Source organism: Gorilla gorilla, chromosome 2, assembly GCF_029281585.2.
Source record: "Gorilla gorilla gorilla isolate KB3781 chromosome 2, NHGRI_mGorGor1-v2.1_pri, whole genome shotgun sequence".
Lineage (NCBI taxonomy): Eukaryota > Metazoa > Chordata > Mammalia > Primates > Hominidae > Gorilla > Gorilla gorilla.
Genome location: NC_086017.1, coordinates 135,724,759 through 135,743,469, shown reverse-complemented (window position 1 = coordinate 135,743,469; position 18,711 = coordinate 135,724,759). Strand labels below are relative to the sequence as shown.

General features: G+C 44.8%; 1 protein-coding gene across 2 annotated transcripts in view; it reads left to right on the top strand.

Moving 5' to 3' along the window:
* ITGB5 (integrin subunit beta 5) overlaps positions 1–18,711 on the top strand; it is a 124,301-nt gene that overhangs the window by 2,324 nt on the left and 103,266 nt on the right. The window contains exons 1-2 of one of the 2 annotated variants that reach the window (XM_055383844.2): positions 6,635–6,655; positions 11,732–11,817. Coding sequence is in view for 1 of the 2 variants with exons in the window: in XM_019023742.4 (XP_018879287.2) it covers positions 11,732–11,817 (86 nt within the window). In the remaining variant the exon portion in view is untranslated. Of the gene's footprint in view, positions 1–6,634; positions 6,656–11,731; positions 11,818–18,711 lie in introns of those variants that run through there. The other variant, XM_019023742.4, reaches the window with a different exon arrangement.

The window sequence follows — 18,711 nt, the reverse complement described above, 5'->3', positions numbered from 1 at the left end:
TTTTTTTTTTTGAGTCAGAGTTTCAGTCTTGTAGCCCAGGCTGGAGTGCAGTGGTGCCATCTCGGCTCACTGCAACCTCCACCTCCCAGGTTCAAGCAATTCTCCTGGCTTAGCCTCCCAAGAAGCAACGATTACAGGCGCTGCGACCATGCCTGGCTAATTTTTGTATTTTTAGTAGAGACGGGGTTTCACCATGTTGGCTGGGCTGGTCTTGAACTCTTCACTTAAGGTGATCTAACCGCCTTGGCCTCCCAAAGTGCTTCAATTACAGGCATGAGCCACCACGCCTGGCTGCGAATAATTTCTAAAAATACATTATTTTCCACTTGCATCTTGCTTTCTCTTTTTCAGAGTTCACGTACATCTTCACGGTGATGTCCATTTTCTCATATGGGCTCAGGAAGGAAGTGACTTGCCCTTCCCCTCTACTTGGGTCAGGAGTGGTGGACCAGGGACCATGGCTTTTGGTCCAGTGCCCTTTGTCCTACCGACTCAGCTTAAGGAAGAGAAAAGCACTGAGCATGGTGGTTCATTTGCAACTCTTTTGGGGTCCTGTTTTCCCATTGCCTATCTTTTCTTTTCTTTTTTTTGAGACAGAGTCTCACTCTTGTTGCCCAGGATGGTGTACAGTGGCATGATCTCAGCTCACCACAACCTCTGCCTCCCAGGTTCAAGTGATTGTCCTGCTGAGTAACTGGGATTACAGGCATGTACCACCACGCCTGGCTAATTTTGTATTTTTAGTAGAGACAGGGTTTCACTATGTTGGTCAGGCTGGTCTCTAACTCCCAACCTCAGGTGATCCGCCCGCCTCGGCCTCCCAAAATGCTAGGATTACAGGTGTGAGCCACCACGCCTGGCCTCTGCCCGTCTCTTTGACTACAGGTTTTGGTGGTGGTGGTGGTGGAGCAAGCTATGGCACTGGCCTCCAGAACTTGCTGCTTACCTCTTAGGGCCCTGAAGCTTCTCAGGATTAGCAGAGGTTGACTCACATCTGTGTGATTTCTCCTAGTTTTTCAGTGTTGCTGAATTAACTTCAACATTCTTTTTTTTTTTGCTTCCCTTCCCTTCTTTGTTTTCTTGAAGCACTACAGGTACTTTATTCAGGGAGTGTTTCTGTCTTGTCACTGGGAACATTATTTGAAAGAAAAAAACCTAGTTACTCAGAGAAAAGAAAGAGATGACCCTCAGGGCCATGCCTGCCTGGGTGTTCCTGGACCGGTGGTTGAGTGGCTCTCTCTGTTGCTCTAACCCCACTTTCATCTCAGTACGGATTTCCAGCAGGAAACTGACCTTAGGTTTCAGGGGCTCATTTCAAACAAGTCCCTGGCCGGCTGACAACCCCCTCCCGTCCCCACCAAGGGCTATCTCCTGCTCTTTTTATTATCTTACGGCCAAGAGCCTTCAGACAGAATCCTAGGATGTGGTCTTCCCACAAAACCAGGGGTCTCACTGAGGTGAGGCTTTTCCACGCTGCCTTTGCTAAGACAGAGAGAGGAGCACCCTCTTATAAAGAGGATCCTGCAACACCGCTGGAATTATGTGTGCTATCACATTCATTTCTTTTTAAAAAAGCAATCAAATGTTCTTCTAGTGAATGCTCTGCACATCCTAAGAAAGCCCTTTGTTTTATTTAGTGGACTCATGTTGGCAGCACCCTTCCTCTACCCCCCACTCCCTACCACATTTCCTGTGGTCTGTGATGGGGTTGTTGGAATTTGGCTGGGTCTGCAGCTCTCTGTAGGTAACCAGGCACAGGTTTAGAGCTGACAGGACAATGAAATACAAACAGTGGGTTTGGTCTGTAGACTGCTGTTTATCCTATGGATTTACATTTTAACTCCATCATCCTTGAGTTGAGGGAGCTTTTTATAAAGGGGATTGAGGCAGAAGAGGGCAGGGTCTAATTAGCTCTAATTAGTATTCCCCGCCTGCTTGTTCTCCATGCTTATTTAGCTACTGAGGCAACGGGGAATTAAAATATCTAAGTAGTTTGGCAAAAGGCCTTTTGTGCCTGCGTGGCCTGGTAACTACTTTTTCTTCTTCAGCCTGGCCATGGAAATATTCTGAGATGCTTTAACGATATCAGTAATGTGGGACAATTACACACTACTTAAAAATAGGGCCCCTTTCACATGGCAGTGTGCAGCTGGGTTAATGGGATAGGGTCTCTTTTCACAGGTATTTCCAGTTGGCTGGAGCTGAGGGCCTTGGAGAACCGACTGCCGTGGTTTGTTTTCCTTCTTTCCGGTTCGAATGGGATTAATGGCCTCTATAAATGTAAAGGAATGCTTTATTTAGAGGCACCCATTTGTTTCTGAGGCTTCTTGCTTCCGTTGAATGCAGGGTTTACTTCCCGGGCCTCATGGTGAAAAGTTTGCTCTAAGACAGGCTTGACTCATCCCCTAAGGCTGATGCTTTGAAGGCTCTGCGGGGTACCCTGCCCTCTCTTTATAGGATTCCCTCCCCAACTCCAGCCAGACATTTTCAGAGCTGGTTGTCTCTTGTAGAGCTGGGACCTACTCTTCTGCAACTTGTTCCCTTTAGTTATTCTCAACTGTCCCTCAGAGTGATCCTGAGATCCAACTCAAGTCAGATCATGTCTCTCTGCTTAAAACCTTCGAATGGTTTCCCAGAGTCCTGCCAGGCTCCGCGAACTCTCCACCTACTTCTCTGACTTTCCTTCACCACTTTCCCTTCGAGTCCTTTGCTCCAGCAGCATGGGCCTCCCACTGTCCCTTCAGCGTGCCAGCCGTGCTCCCATGGCAGCCCTTCTCCCTGCCTGGAATACTGTCCTCCAAGATATCTGCATGACCGGCTTCCTCCACCTTGCAACCCTTTTTCTAGCATCTCCTGCTCAGCCAAGTTTTCCCTGGCCTCTCCCAGCTAAAGCTGCAACCTCCTCCCTATATCCCGAGTTCTTTTTATCTGCTTTTCTTCTTTAATTTTTGTCCTTAGCACTCATCACCATCTAATTAACTACATATCTTCACTATTTCCTCTAAGTAGAATTCTCCCCCAGCCAGGATGTGAACTCCGTGAATAAGGGAGTCTTGTTGGTTTTATTCATCTCTGTATCCTCCATGCCTACAACAGCACCAGGCACATATTTGTTGAATGAATAATGGATGAACCTGAATCTTGGTAATTGGGAGGTGAAGAGGGCGATGCATCCCATCCTCAACTCCCTGTTGCCTTCCACAGCTAGCTTTGAAGTCAGGGACTGTGCATGTGGCTTGTTAGGAAGAAACATCCTGGGAGAAAGAGATTCTGTTGGAATGTGTCAGGATTTTTTTTTTATTGGAGTCTCACTCTGTCGCCCAGGCTGGAGTGCAGTGGTGCAATCTCTGGTCACTGCAACCTCTGCCTCCCAGGTTCAAGCGATTCTCCTGCCTCAGCCTCCCGAGTAGCTGGGATTACAGGGGTACACCACCACACCTGGCTTATTTTTTAATTTTTAGTAGAGATGGGGTTTCACCATTTTGGCCAGGCTGGTCTTGAACTCCTGACCTCAGGTGATCTGCCCACCTTGGCCTCCCAAAGTGCTGGGATTACAGGCATGAGCCACCACTCCTGGCTTTGTGTTAGGATTTTTTGAGCTGGTATGGAGGCCATTTGGTCTACTCCCTGAGTTGTTTGCATGAGGAAGCTGAGGCCTGGAAAGGTTAAGTGACTTGCCCTAGGTCACATAACCAATAAGTGACAGAACAAGTCCTCGGATCTTTTATACCCAGTATATCCTGTTCTCCTTCCCTACATCCCTGGGTGGAGCAGAACTATCTCCTCCTCCTCCTGCTTTCATGGCCCATTCCATTAGAGAGACTGGGGGCTGCAGCTGGTCTGTCTCACCTGCTACCTGGTTAATAGCCCTGGTCTTATTTACCTGTGTCCCTGACACAGCCACAATGCTTGGTACTCAGATGATCCCTTCTCTCACCCCAGGATTTTAATGGGCTTAGAAAAACTTTATTTAAAAGATTTGGCCAGGCAGGGTGGCTCACACCTATCATCCCAGCACTTTGGGAGGCCGAGGCAGGCAGATTACCTGAGGTCAGGAGTTCGAGACCACCCTGGCCAACATGGCAAAATCCAGTCTCTACTAAAAATACAAAAATTAGCCAGGCATGGTGGTGTGCACCTGTAATCCCAGCTACTCAGGAGGCTGAGGCAGGAGGATCGCTTGAACTTTGGAGGCCGAGGTTGCAGTGAGCTGAGATCACACCACCGTACTCTAGCCTGGGAGATGGAGACTCTGTCTCAAACAAACAAACAAACAAACTTTTACATATGTACTTTTTCTTTTCTTTTTCCCTTTCTTTTTTATTTTATTTTGAGATGGAGTCTCACTCTGTTGCCCGGGCTGGAGTACAGTGGTGTGATCTTGACTCACTGCAACCTCTGCCTCCTAGGTTCAAGCCATTCTCATGCCTCAGCCTTCCAAGTAGCTGGGATCACAGGCACGTGCCACCATGCCTGGCTAATTTTTTGTATTTTTAGTAAAGATAGGGTTTCACCATGTAGGCCAGGTTGGTCTTGAACTCCTGACCTCAGGTGATCTGCCTGCCTCAGCCTCCCAGAGTGTTGGAATTACAGGCATGAGCCACTGTGCCCGGTGTCTCTTTTATTTATTTATTTATTTAAAAAAGACAGAATCTGGCTCTGTCACCCAAGTTGGAGTGCATTAGCGTGATCATGGCCCACTGTAGCTTGAACTCCTGGGCTCAACTGCTCCTCCCAGCTGGTCCTTGCAAATTGTTGGGATCACAGAAGTGAGCCAGTGTGCCTGGCCCTTAAAAAAGCCTTCAAAGAATTTAGAGCAGTTTTAGATTTCCAGAAAAATTGAGAAGATAGTGCAAAGAGTTCCCATCTACCTCACACCCAGTTTTGCCTATTATTAACATCTTACATTAGTATGGTACCTTTATTATAATTAATGAACCATATTGATATGTTATTATTAACTAAAGTCCATCAGTTTAGATTTCTTTAGTGTTTACCTAAGTCCTTTTTCTGTTCTAGGATCCCATCCAAGATACCACAATACATTGAGTTGTCATGTCACCTTGGGTTCCCATGGCTGTGACAGTTTCTCAGTCTTTTCCTTGTTTTTTATGACCTTGACAGTTTTAAGAAGTACTGGTCAGATATTTTGTAGATCATACCCCTCTTGGGATTTTCTGATTTTTTCCCGTAATTAGACAGAGTTAGGTGATTTTGGAAGAAGAACATAGAGGTAATCAATTGCCTTTTTAAAAAAATACCTTTTGATAGGTAATATAGTCCCATAATTTTTAAAAGTATAACTCATATCAAGTGAGGAGCCTCTCTTTCTTGTTGCCCATCAGTGTGGGATATTTCTGTGACCCCCTTTTCTAAACAAATTGTGCCTATATAGTTCCTATTATAAAGCTAATAAGCTTTCTTATGTATCCTGAGGGTTTCTATGGATATGTTACGAATATCCCTCTTTCATTTTTATTCAGAGGCAGCACAAAACACAGTATGTATCTTGCTTTTTATTTTTAACTTAGCGATGTATTGGGGTAAGCTTCCTGTCAATACAGAGAGCATGCTCATTCTTTCTTTATAGCTGTCTAGCACTCCATTATATGAATTGGTGTTTTAAAAATAGAAGTCAGATCTGTAAGGCTGGTATTGTTGAGTGTTGTGCAGATGTCTGATGTTCATAAAGGCAGTCTAGAATGAGAACTGCTGGGATAGAACCTTCCTAGGGCATATTTGCATTTCATGGTAACATTTAGACATATGGCTATTTAGTTGCTGGAGTCTATACTGGGACTCTTTTGTCCATTGTGTGACAAATGTGAGGGCCTGGTTCAGGGTGTGGGGAGAAGCATTCCAGGGCATTGCCATCTTCAAGGCAGAAAGGCCATTTCAGCTTCTGTATTCACTTCTGTTATCCCACTGAATATTTTGGATCAGGAAATTCCAACTGCAGATGTATGTTTTAGTAGTAGTTGTCTGACCTTGGACATATGGGGTGTACAGAAGTGGAGAGAGGCTGAATGGAAGGAGGCCAGCCAGAAGGCTATGGCAGGAATTTAGACCAGAGGGCCTGGCTTGGGCTGTTGGGGCTAGAGGTTGCAGACAGGAAGGGGTTGGCTTAGGATAAACATTTCTTGCATCTTGAAAGGAGTGATGAACCGGATGCGGTGGCTCCTTGGATGATTGATGAAACACAGGGGTGAGTCAGTGAATTTTGGAAGAACATATTTTTAGATTACAGTTTGCAATAAACACTGGGCTTCAGAGACGTGAGGCAAAAGAGATACAGGGAGTTGCCACCGAGCTGGGAATAGTCACTACGCAAACAGCAAAGAAGATGAGATGTGGCTATCATCTGGGCTGCTAGTTCCTGTTTCCGTGACCTAGACCTAACACTGACATTTGTGAACTCCGTGTGTTTAGTTTTTTATTCATTGCTTCCTTCCTTTTCAAAATGCTTATTGGTGCCAAATGACTCATCCAGCAAAGTCCAAACTCTGAAATATTAATAGGTGGAGAGAGGAGAGATGCCAAAGGGAGTGAGTCTGACACTACACATACCAGCACACAGCCTGTGGTTTTGGATCCTGGAGTACCTGTCTGGTACCTGGTACCCGGCACACTGTGAGTTCCTGGACATCAAGGGCTGGTAGGTCATTCACCTGTGCATTTCTAGCATCCCCCCCAGTCCAGTGCTCAGCGTTTAGGGTGTGTTGAGTGCAGAGTTTCTTGAATTTGAATGTGTCCCAACAGCAACTGAATTTTAGGGCAATCATTTTGAGTACAAACGACTTTACTTTTCCATGTGAATATTTAATAATAACAGAAACAGTTAGTAATGCCATATGACAAATTGTTTTACAGTTGTTCATGATGTTTTCATACCAGGTGACTATCACATCCTTTGAGTTTCTTTGGTATTGTGTCCAATTAAGTAAGGGCTTTTAGGCTGGTGGACCAGAAGACCAGAGCTCAGTCTGATCTGCGTCAGAATTGAGGAGCTCTTATTGTCCTGAGCCCTGGACCTCCAGCCCAAGTTCCCAGAGCTCAGTGATGAGGCTCTGGTAATTATAAAGTGTTGTTTGCAAATGTATGTGGCTTTGAAGCTGGGTGTGGTGGCTCATGTCTATAATCCCAGCACTTTGGGAGGCTGAAGTGGGCAGATCACTTGAAGTCAGGAGTCGAAGTCAGAAGACCAGCCTGGCCAACATGCTGAAACCCTATCTCTATTAAAAATACAAAAATTAGCCAGGCTTGATGGCATATGCCTGTAATCTCAGCTACTCAGGAGGCTGAGGCAGGAGAATCACTTGAACTTGGGAAGCAAGGTTGCAGTAAGCCAAGATCATGCCCCTGCAGTCCAGCTTGGGCAACAAAGCAAGACTCTGTCTAAAAAAAAAAAAATTATGTGGCTTTGATCAGAGTCCTAAGTGAGGCCTTTGACCTCAAATTCCTTTCTGATGAAGGGGCTGTTACAGATCTCCAGAGGACCCTAGAGCTCAGCAGGTCACACCAGCCCTACATCCAAGATGGCAGAGGGACCACCAGGCAGGTATCCCATGTGGGCACTTGCTGGCCAGGACCCCGTCTAACCTCTTTTTTGTAGATAGGGCTCCTTGTTTCAAGTCACATACTCTCATTATGTTACATTTTCATCTATAAAAAGAGGCAACTTGACTAGCTCATCTTAAAACAATCCTAGCCCCAAGGTGCTATAATCTCATGATTTTATGGAAATGATTTTATATATCAAAGGAAAGGATATGCCACAACGAGCCTGAGTTGGTATTTGATAAGGTTGAGGAGAGGAGGAGCAAAGTTACTTTCATTCTAGATTTGTTTTTTTTCCCCTGCAGATAGTGATTGCTGACAGGTACGGGGATTTGACCAAAAAATGGGACTGACATTTTGCAACTCTTTTCCTGCACACACTTTTGTTTTTAAAGGCTTAAGTGCCTATTTAAAAATCACTAAGTGAGCCAGGTGTGGTAAGTCATGCCTGTAATCCTAGCACTTTGGGAGGCCCAGGCAGGAGGATCACTTGAGCCCAGGAGTTTGAGACCAGCCTGGGCAACATGGCAAGACCCTGTCTTCCACCACAAAAAAAAAAAAAAAAAAAAAAAAATTAGCCAGGTGTGGTGGTGTGTACCTGGAGTCCCAGCTACTTGGGAGGCTGAGGTGGGAGGATCACTTGAGGCTAGGAGTTTGAGGCTACAGTGAGTTATGATCACACCACTGCACTCTAGCCTGGGCAGCAGAGCTAGACCCTGTTTCAAACAAACCAAAAAAAAAAAAAAAAACAAGAAATCAAAAAAAAGAAAAGAAAAGAAAACTCACTGAGCGAGTGAATTCATTTAAAATTAGGCGGTTGTCAGCACATACACAGGCAGGTCCAGCTTCCCAGTAGGTTGTGTTCTCAGACCTTCTTCGTCCACATTTGGGCCTGGATGGCTTTTCCTGCTGAAGTGAGGTCAGGCATGGTGGGTGGGTCCCAGCAGCACCAGAGCCTCCTGCTGCAGGCCTCCCTGGGTGAGGTAGATAAGGATGAGGAGGCCTAGGGTTCAGGGTTAGGGCTGGTGGAAACCTTTGTTCTCACCCCCTGTGGGTTCTCAAAGCCTCTCTTCCTTTCTTCCTAGCCTCTCAGCTTCTGCCTGTTTCTCCCTTCCCTCTGGTCCCAGCTACTATCCTTATGCCAATTGGTATTTCTTCCTTCTAAAGTCCCTGGGGTGACATGATAAAGCTTCCTTCCCCTACCACCACCTCCTGCACCCACCCCTCTCCCAGTCAGCAGTTTTGCCGTTTGCGATTTCTGTGAGTTTTTACTGCTAGTGACAAAGGAGAAGCAGGGAGTTAAAATTAGCAAATTAGGGAAATGTTCCAGTTGCAAGATAGTGGTTTGTTTTTTTTTTAACCCCTATTTTGGCATTTCTTCTCTTTTACTTTTTAAATTTTTCTTTTCTTTTTCCAGCTTTATGGAGGTAGTTGACAAATAATTGTGTATATTTACAGTATATGATATGATGTTTTATTATATGTATATATTTGTAGTGATTACTACCATCCAGCTAATTCACATATTTATCACCTCCCATAGTTATCTTTGTGTCTGTGTGGTGAGAGTATTTAAGATCTACTCTCTTAGCAATTCTCAAGTATACAATACATTATTATGAACTATTTTCACCATTCTGCACAATAGATCTCCAGAACTTATTCGTTCTCTCTAACTGAAACTTTATACCCTTTAACCATCTCGCCTTTCTCCATCCCACCTCAACCCCACCAGCCATGGCAACCACCATTTTACTCTGTGTATTTCTGAGTTCAGTTTTTTTCCACTCCACGTATAAGTGACATAATGCAGTATGTCTTTCTGTGCCTCGCTTAATAGTGTCCTCCAGGTTCATCCATGTTGTCGCGAATGACAGGATTTTCTCAATTTTTTAAGGCTGAATAGGTTACATTGTATGTGTATACCACTTTTTAAAAATACCACATTTTCTTTATTCATCTGTCTATTGATTCCATATCGTGGCTGTTATGAATAGTGCTGCAAGGAACATGAGAGTGCAGGTATGTCTTTGACATACTGATTTCATTTTCTTTGACTATATACCCCGAAGTGGAATTGCTGGAACACATAGTACTTCTGGTTTAAGGAATCTCCATATCATTTTCCATAGTAGCTGTACTAATTTACATTCCCACCAACAGTGTACAGAGTTTCCCTGGTTCCCTTTTATCCACATTCTTGCTAGCACTGGCTATCTTTTGTCTTTTTTTTTTTTTTTTTGAGACAGAGTCTTGCTCTGTCACCCAGGGTGGAGTGCAGTGGCACTATCTCGGCTCACTGCAGCCTCCGCCTCCTGGGTTCAAGTGATTCTCGTGCCTCAGCCTCTCAAGTAGCTGGGATTAGGAGGTGCACCACCACACCCAACTAATTTTTGTATTTTTAGTAGAGACGGGGTTTCACCATGTTGCCCAGGCTGATCTCTAATCCCTGATCTTAGGTGATCCACCCACCTCGGCCTCATAAAGTGCTAGTATTACAGGTGCGAGCCACGGTGCCTGGCCCATTGCTCATTTTTCTAACTGGGTTATTTGTTTTCTTAATATTGAGTTGTTTGAATTCTTTATGTATTTGGATGTTAACCACTTATCAGATGTGTGGTTTGCAAATATTCTCTCGCATATAGTAGGTTGTTTCTCTGCTCTGTTGATTGTTTCCTTTGCTGTGCAGAAGCTTTTTAGTTTGATAGAATTCCATTTGCCTATTTTCATTTTTGTTGCCTGTGCTTCTGGGATAATATTCAAAAAGTCATTGCCTAGTCTGATGCCAGAGAGCTTTTTTCGTGCATTTTCTTTTGGTAGTTTTACATTTCAGGTGTTATATTTAAGGTTTTAAACCATATTGAGTTGATTTTTTAAATATAGTGTGAGATAAGGGTTCAGTTTCATTCTTCTGTATATGGATATCTGCTTGTCCTAAAACCATTTATTGAACAGACTGGCCTTTCCCCATTGTGTGTTCTTGACAACTTTGTTGAAGATCAGTTCACTGTAAATGCCTGGATTTATTTCTGGGCACTTTATTCTGTTCCATTGGTCTACATGTCTTTTTTTATGCCAGTACTGTGCTGTTTTAATTACAATTGCTTTGTAGTATATTTTGAAATCAGGTAACACAATGCCTCCATCTTTGCTCTTCTTGCTTAAGATTGTTTTGGCTATTTGGGTTTCATACAAACTTTTGTGGTTTTATAAAAATTTTAGGATTGTTTTTTCTATTTCTGTGAAAAATGACATTGGGATTTTGATAAAGAGTGAATTAAATTTTTAGACTGGATAGCATGGACATTTTGACAATATTAATTCTTCCAAACCATGAGCACAGGATAGCTTTCCATTTTGGGGATATTCTTCAGTTTCTTTTTCTTTCTTTCTTTTTTTTTTTCGGCTTTTGAGACTGGGTCTCCCTCTGTTGCCCAGGCTGGAGTGCAGTGGTACGATCATGGCTCAAAGTGCATACTACTGCACCTGGTGAAATTTTGTTTTTCTTAGAGACAGGGACCCTATGTTGCCTAGGTCGGTTTCAGACTCCTAGGCTCAAGCAATTCTCCTGCTTTCGCCTCCAAAATGTTGGGATTATTATAGGCGTGAGCCACCATGCCTAGCCTTGGGGGTTTTTTTTTAATTTGACCTATTAATAGATATATTGAATCAATGGATTTCCTCTATCTTAATTCAACATTGTATTCCTGGGATACATGGCTTCTTTCAGTACACTGTACATTTTGATGTGAGAGTATTTGATTTAGAATTTTATTTTTTAAAAAAATTCTTGAATAAAACCAATGTATTCTTTTTTCTTTTCTTTTTTTTTTTGTACTATTTTTGTCATTTTGGATAGACTAAGTGTAAAGGGGCCTTGTTTTCTCTCAGCAAGAGAGGATTTGCTGAGTTATGGGGAAAATAAGAATCCAAGTGGGTCTAGCAGAAGAAATGGAAGTCGCTAACACAAGTGTGCATGCTTGGTGAATGCTTCAAAAACTCAATGTTCAGCCTTAGCAAATGAGCCTTAACCTGCAATTAGCAATGGTACCTGCACCCTTTAGACTCAGAGAGGCCTCCTGTTAAAGAAGGATGTAATTCCCCCTATTCAAAGGCTTGATCCATGAAGTTTATAGCCAGGAACTAATTAGTGCATCTTTATCTTGCTTTAAAGGTCTCAACATATGCACTGGTGGAAGTGCCACCTCATGTGAAGAATGTCTGCTAATCCACCCAAAATGTGCCTGGTGCTCCAAAGAGGTATGTAGGTGGGGGAGGGGAGGAAGAAGGGAAGGAGTGCTGCGAGGGTGAGGGTGAGAAGGAGGGCAACACCACAACACACTAATTCACTATACATAAAAATCCTGTGCAGATTCTGTAAGCTGCCTCTTCCCCATCAGGGCAGAGCGATGACAAATCCAAGTTTATGAGACAATAAGATAAAGTGGGTTTCTTGATACTGTGGAATGCTAATCCTGTTTTGGGGAAACAAGACTTTCCTTCCCTTTTGTTTGGAGACCAGTTAGGATTCATCTATAGTTTTCTGATCTTTGGTATAAGAACTCCAAAAGACCTGAGCTTGTGAATTGAGTTTGTTGCATAATGATTCAAAACATATCTAGATGGCTGGCATGTTGGTGGAAGCCAGTCATCTTAGTGTGTTTACTTGAGAATAAATATTAGGAATTAGCCTTTATGGAATGATTTTATTTAAAAATAATGGCTGCCATTTCTTTAAGCCTTTTAGAAAGAGATATAGGTTTGGGACAATGTTAGGCTATTGGTATCATAAAGCAATATGGGCTGGGTACTGTGGCTCATGCCAGCATTGTGGGAGGCCAAGGCAGGAGGATCGCTTGAGGCTTGAGCTCAGGAGTTTGAGTCCATCCTAGACAACATAGCGAGATTCTATCTCTACTAAATAAACCAGGAAAGAAAGAAAGAGAGAGGGAGGGAGGAAGGAAGGAGGGAAGGAAATGTAACTTGGTGGACCAATCAGAAAATGATCGATTTCTAAATTTCCTCTCTTGAAGGAAATTTCTGGGTCACAAACCCTCCCTGTAAAAGTGCCCCATTAAGGTTATTTGTAAAAGAATCCAGGACTTTTTGACTGGCTCAGTCTGCAATGCAGTGTGTGGTCCCTGTCAGGAGGACCAAGAGATGGCTCACGGGAGGCTGGGGTTAGTCTCCATCATGGCAGCCTCAGAGGTCTAGGGATTCCTTTAACCTATGATGGCTAAAAATGATCATGTGGGGACTCTACTAGATGTCATACACTTTGTACATTATACAATATCTCTGATCCTCACAATAGCTCTGTCAGGTGGGTGTAATACACTTGTTTTATTGATGAAAATCTCAGACTCAGAGTAGTAAAATAACTCACTCAAGGTCACACAAGTGTGCCAAAGCTGGGGTTTTAATCTGACCTCTGAGCCCAAGCTTTTCCCTCCAGACTATATGGCCTCTTGCTTGCTATATGAACTCTCTAAAATGCCAATTTTAAAACTTTGGGAGTTCTCAATTTACTTTGAGAGCGGAATCTTTCCAACATATAAACCTTTAATCATATTTGTGATTAATTGTACCATCTTTGTTATCACCCTTCTTTAAAATCTTCCTTTCGTTCTCTATGACCTGCAGGGCAGATCCAAGCTCTGTGGCTCTTGCCTTCCTCCTACCATCATCTCTTGTCTGACCTGACATTTAGCCAGAGGGAACCACCTGCAGATACCCAGAGAGGCCAGCTTGAGAAACCCTGCCTGATCTTCCCGGTGTTTCTCCTCTCCCTGGAGAGCCTTCCTGGCTTTTTCTTCCTCCTTTCCTTCTTTTATTTATTTATTTATTATTTATTTTTATTTTTATTTTTATTTTTTGAGACAGGATCTTGCTCTGTCACCCAGGCTGTAATACAGTGATGTGATCATAGCTCACTACAGCCTCCATCTCCTGGGCTCAAGCAATCCTCCTACCTCAGCCACCAGGTAGCTGGGACTACAGGTGTGGGCCACTGTGCTCGGCTAATTGAAAAAAAATCTTCTAGAGGTGGGATCTCTCTATGTTTCCCAGTCTTGTCTGAAACACCTGACCTCAAATGATTCTCTTGCCTTGGCCTCCCAAAGTGCTGGGATTACAGATGTGAGCCACCATGCCCGGCCCCTCCTTTCCTTGACTGATACCTTGTTTTATCGTTTTTAAGAATCAATTCGGCCAGGCGCGGTGGCTCACGCCTGTAATCCTAGTACTTTGGGAGGCTGAGACGGGTGGATCACAAGGTCAGGAGTTCGAGATCAGCCTGGCCAATATGGTGAAACCCCATCTGTATTAAAGATAAAAAAAATTAGCCAGGCGTGGTGGCATGCACCTGTAATCCCAGCTACTTGGGAGGCTGAGGCAGGAGAATTGCTTGAACCTGGGAGATGGAGGTTGCAGTGACCTGAGATCAGGCCATTGCACTCCAGCCTGGGCAACAGGGCAAGACTCTGTCTCAAAAAAAAAAAAGAATCAATTCAGGCCTGGTGTGCAGTGGCTCACACCTGTAATCCCAGCACTTTGGGAAGCTGAGGTGAGTGGATTGCTTGAGCTCAGAAGTTCAAGACCAGCCTGGGCAACATGACGAAACCCCGTCTCTACAAAAAATACAAAAAATTAGCTGGGTGTGCTAGTGCATGCCTGTAGTCCCAGCTACTTGGGGGGCTGAGGTGGGAGGATCACTTGAGCCCAGGAGGAGGAGCTGTAGTGAGCCAAGATTGTGCCACTGCACTCCAGCCTGGGCGACAAAGCAAGACCCTGTCTCAAAAAAGAAAAAAAAATTAATCAGTTTAACCTCATCTACTCCATAATGACCTACATACCTGACTGTCTCCATCTGTCTATCCATTCATTTATCCATCCATCCATCTGTCTATTATCTGTGTATCCATTTGATATGAGAATGTAGGCTCCCTCCACTGGAGTGTAAGGGGCAGGGGTTCTTTTTTTTTTTTTTTTCTTTTGAGATGGGGTCTCACTCTGTAGCCCAGGTTGGAGTGCAGTGGCATGATCTCGGCTTACTGCCACCTCCACCTCCTGGGTTTAAGCAATTCTCTGCCTCAGCCTCCTGAGTAGCTGGGATTACAGGCACATGGCACCACACCCGGCTAGTTTTTGTATTTTTAGTAGAGACGGGGTTTCACCGTCTTGACCAGGCTGGTCTTGAACTCCTGACCTTGTGATCCACCCACCTCGGCCTCCCAAAGTGCTGGGATTATAGGCGTGATCCACCATGCCCAACTGGGGCAGGGGTTCTATCTGTTTTCTTCATTGCTGTATTCCTGAATGGCGCTTACCACATAGTAGTTGCTCAAAGGATTTCACTGGATGGCTATTTATTGTGTGTCTGCTAGGTGCAGGCCATGACTACCTCTTTGTCTCCGTGTACTCTGTGCTTCTTTAGTATTTATAACCTCTTTTTGTTTTAATTTGTTTTCATGCCTGTTACCAACTAAATCATCATCTCCTTGAGAAACTAAAGATGATGTCTTATTCATCTTGGATACCCAGTATCCAGCCAAGAATCTGGCAGGAATTTGTATTTGATATAAGAGTACTGTTAAAAAGACATGAAGTTAGAAAAACCAAAGTTTCAATCAGTTTTGCTGTGATTTACTCTTAATTTCTTGATATGTAAAATGAAGGTGACTGTTCCCACCCTCCAGCATGACTGGGAGTGTAAAATGAGATCAGTGCATGAGAGGACTTGTGGACAAGGCTGATTAGCTGAGCCTCCTGAATGGCTGCCACTGTCATCCATGAGTATTTTCTAGTGACATGTGGCTAGAAAATCCAGAAGCCAGGTCCATTTTTACTTTAAGTAGCTTCTTTCCTTGTGCTAGTACTTCCACAAGTCAGACTTCCTGATGCTGACAGTAAATGAAGGTGTCCCTAGGAGCTTGTTATCACCCCAGCCCACACTTAGGTTCCCTGTCCAGCCCACTGGGCTCCCTCTCTGCTCATCAGGAGCCTCATTCTTAGCTGAAGAAATTCCTGTGATCCCTGCCCTGGAATGCAGCTTCCCATCTTCTTTGGGGGTGACTTTTCCCCAGGACATGGGTGTGTTTTAGAGAGCCAGGTTAGGAGAGTTCAGGAATGGTTATTTATTTATTTATTCATTTGAGGCAGGGTCTCACTCTCATCGTCCAGGCTGGAGTGCAGTGATACAATCATGGCTCACTCTAGCTTCAACCTCCCAGTCCCAGGTGATTCTCCCACCCAGCTTCCTGAGTAGCTGGGATTACAGGCGCGTGCCACCATACCTGGCTAATTTTTGTATTTTTAGTAGAGACGGGGTTTCACCATGTTGTCCAGGCTGGTCTCGAACTCCTGGGCTCAAGTGATCTGCCTGCCTCTGCCTCCCAAAGTGCTGGGATTACAGGCGTGAGCCAACACGCCTGGCCACAAATGGTTTTGATCAACCTGTACCCCTTAGCAAGACAGAGTAAGTGTGGCTGGATGCCTTCTTAACCATATATCCCAGGACATCATCAAAGATGTAATAAGCATATGATGTGTGTGTACACTGAGGGTTGCTGCCCAGTAGACAGCCGGTGAGGGCCAGGTTCCCAACCTATGAGGATGAATCCCATGGTACATTCCATGGGGATTCTCCTGCTCTAGATCCCATGAAGACTTACCCTTATTGTACTTGAAGTGGGCATGAGGATTCCTTATCCCTGCAGTTCACATTCCTTGTAACCTAATTCCATGCCTGCTGGCCACGTCTCCTCCCACAGGTATCATATATGAGTTCATCAGTGTCCTTTCCCACCACTCCCTGCACGGTGCTCTTGCTGGTTCTCTCTTAGTTGGCTCTGTGTCACATCAGCCCTGGCTCTCTTGCTTTTGTTTACTTTTTTTTTCATTTTTAATCATTTAGTTTATTTATTTTCGGAGACAGGGTCTTACTCTGTTGCCCAGGCTGCAGTGCAGTGGTGTGATCATAGCTCACTGCAGCCTCAATCTCTCAGACTCAAGTGATCCTCCCACCTTAGCCTCCCGAGTAGCTGGGACTATAGACCTATTCCACAACATCCAGGCAAGTTTTTGATTTTTTTTTTTTTTTTTTTTTTGGTAGAGAACAGGTCTCACTATGTTGCCCAGGCTGGTCTCCAACTCCTGGGCTCAAGTGATCCTCTCACCTTGGCTTCCCAATGTGCTGGGATTACAGACAGTGAGCCGCTGTGCCTGGCCTCTTGCCTTCATTTTCTCACCATGCTTTACCTGAGGGTTTCAGACTTACTTTCTGCCGTCATATCCAGAGTCACCAGACTCTCCCCTACTCTGAGACCAGGATGTATGGGTCACTGCCTGTCTTGGCCTGTCCATGCTGCCCCTGCCTCTCTGCAGCACACTCTCTACCTTGTTCTAGACAGCCTTGGCCGCTTGCTTCTCAGCCAGCTTCTCAGCCCTTATGGTGCTGTTGGTACAGCACAGCTTAAGACACATGTATTAGTCTGTTCTCACATTGCTATAAGGAAATACCCAAGACTGGGTAATTTATAAAGGAAAGGGGTTGAATTGACTCACAGTTCGGCATGGCTGGGGAGGCCTCAGGAAACTTACAACCGTGGTGGAAGGTGAAGGGGAAGCAATGCACCTTCTTCACAAGGTGTCAGGAAGGAGAAGTGCCGAGCAAAGGGGGAAGAGCCCCTTATGAAACTATCAGATCTCAGGAGAACTCACTCACCATCAAGAGAACAGCATAGGGGAAACCGCCCCCATGATTCAGTTACCTCCACTTGGTTTCTCCCTTGATATGTGAGGATTATGGGAATTATAGGGATTACAATTCAACATGAGATTTGGGTGGGAACACAAAGCCTAACCATATCAACACACAACAAATCCCAGCAGTTTATGATCTATTTTGTCCATCATTTTTTAAAATGGACATTTTGTTTCCCCTCTAACATTGTAAATTTTACAACCTAGCCAGTTGTCATGAGGAATGTGCCTGGAGGAGAGTGTGCGGATGCTTTCAAGCAGGGCCTAGGGGTAGCCCACATTCTTCCTACTCGCACTGTTGCCTAAAACCCAGCCACATGGCAATGCCTAACTGCAATGAGAACTGGGAGACTTGCTCTAGCTTTGTGCCCCAGAAGAAAGGGAGAACGGGCTCGGTGTACTGACAGCTTATGCTCGTGTCATTCGCAAGAGGACAGTGGTTTGGGAGAAGTGGGCAAGGCTGAGGGATCAGTGCTCCCTGTGAGAACAGAAAGCAGGGTTGGGGAAAGCAAGAGAGGAGGCAAAGGCGGACAGAGAGATTGCACTTAGGGTTTGCAGAAGTTGGGAGGTTGTCAGAGTGTGAATATGAGGCTTTGTGAAATGGTGTGGCTGTGGGCAGTACCAGGCTGCTGTGAAATCCGGGAGAAGGACCAGGTTAGGCAAGGCCACCACTGTGGAGCTGAATTCCCACAGGGAGAAGAACAGTGAGGCCATGGATGCATGGAAATGGGGTCGGGCATGGGAGAAGACTAGTGAAAAGAACAGTGAGGCCATGGATGCATGGAAATGGGGTTGGGCATGGGAGAAGACTAGTGAAGTCTGGGCTGGGGTGAGTGGTCTTTGTCTGGGGAAGTGGATGTGGAGAAGAAGCAATGAAGCATCAGTAGGACTGGAGGTAGGAGCATGAGGAGGGAGACAGGTGAGAGGCTGGGAAGCAAGATGGGCCAACTGAAATGAAAAGAATCGATATTCAATCCAGCTCACATAAACTATAGATTCTTTAAAGAACATCTCCTTGTGGTCAGATTAAATGAAAGAAATAATATTGGCTTGTTGTAGACACTTCATAAATATTTGTTCAATGAATTAATAAGTCCATTGAAAGCTGGCAGAGGGATTTCTCCATCCCCCAGGCAGGGAGTATACGTGGCAGTGTGTTGCTGGCACACAACACACATCTTGGTTGTCATCAGCTACCTTCCCCTCAAATCCCTGAGGATTCTGCCAAGTTGGAGCTGCAGGTGTGGCTGGTCAGGGGGCCAGGCCCTGCCATATCCCAGCCAGAAAGGTCGGCCTTAGCAAGAAGCCAGCTCCCCGCCTGTGTCCACTTCTCCCCTGGGCTCTCTGCCTTTTTCCCAGTTTGTTTTCTTCCCTCTTCATCCCAGGGATTGG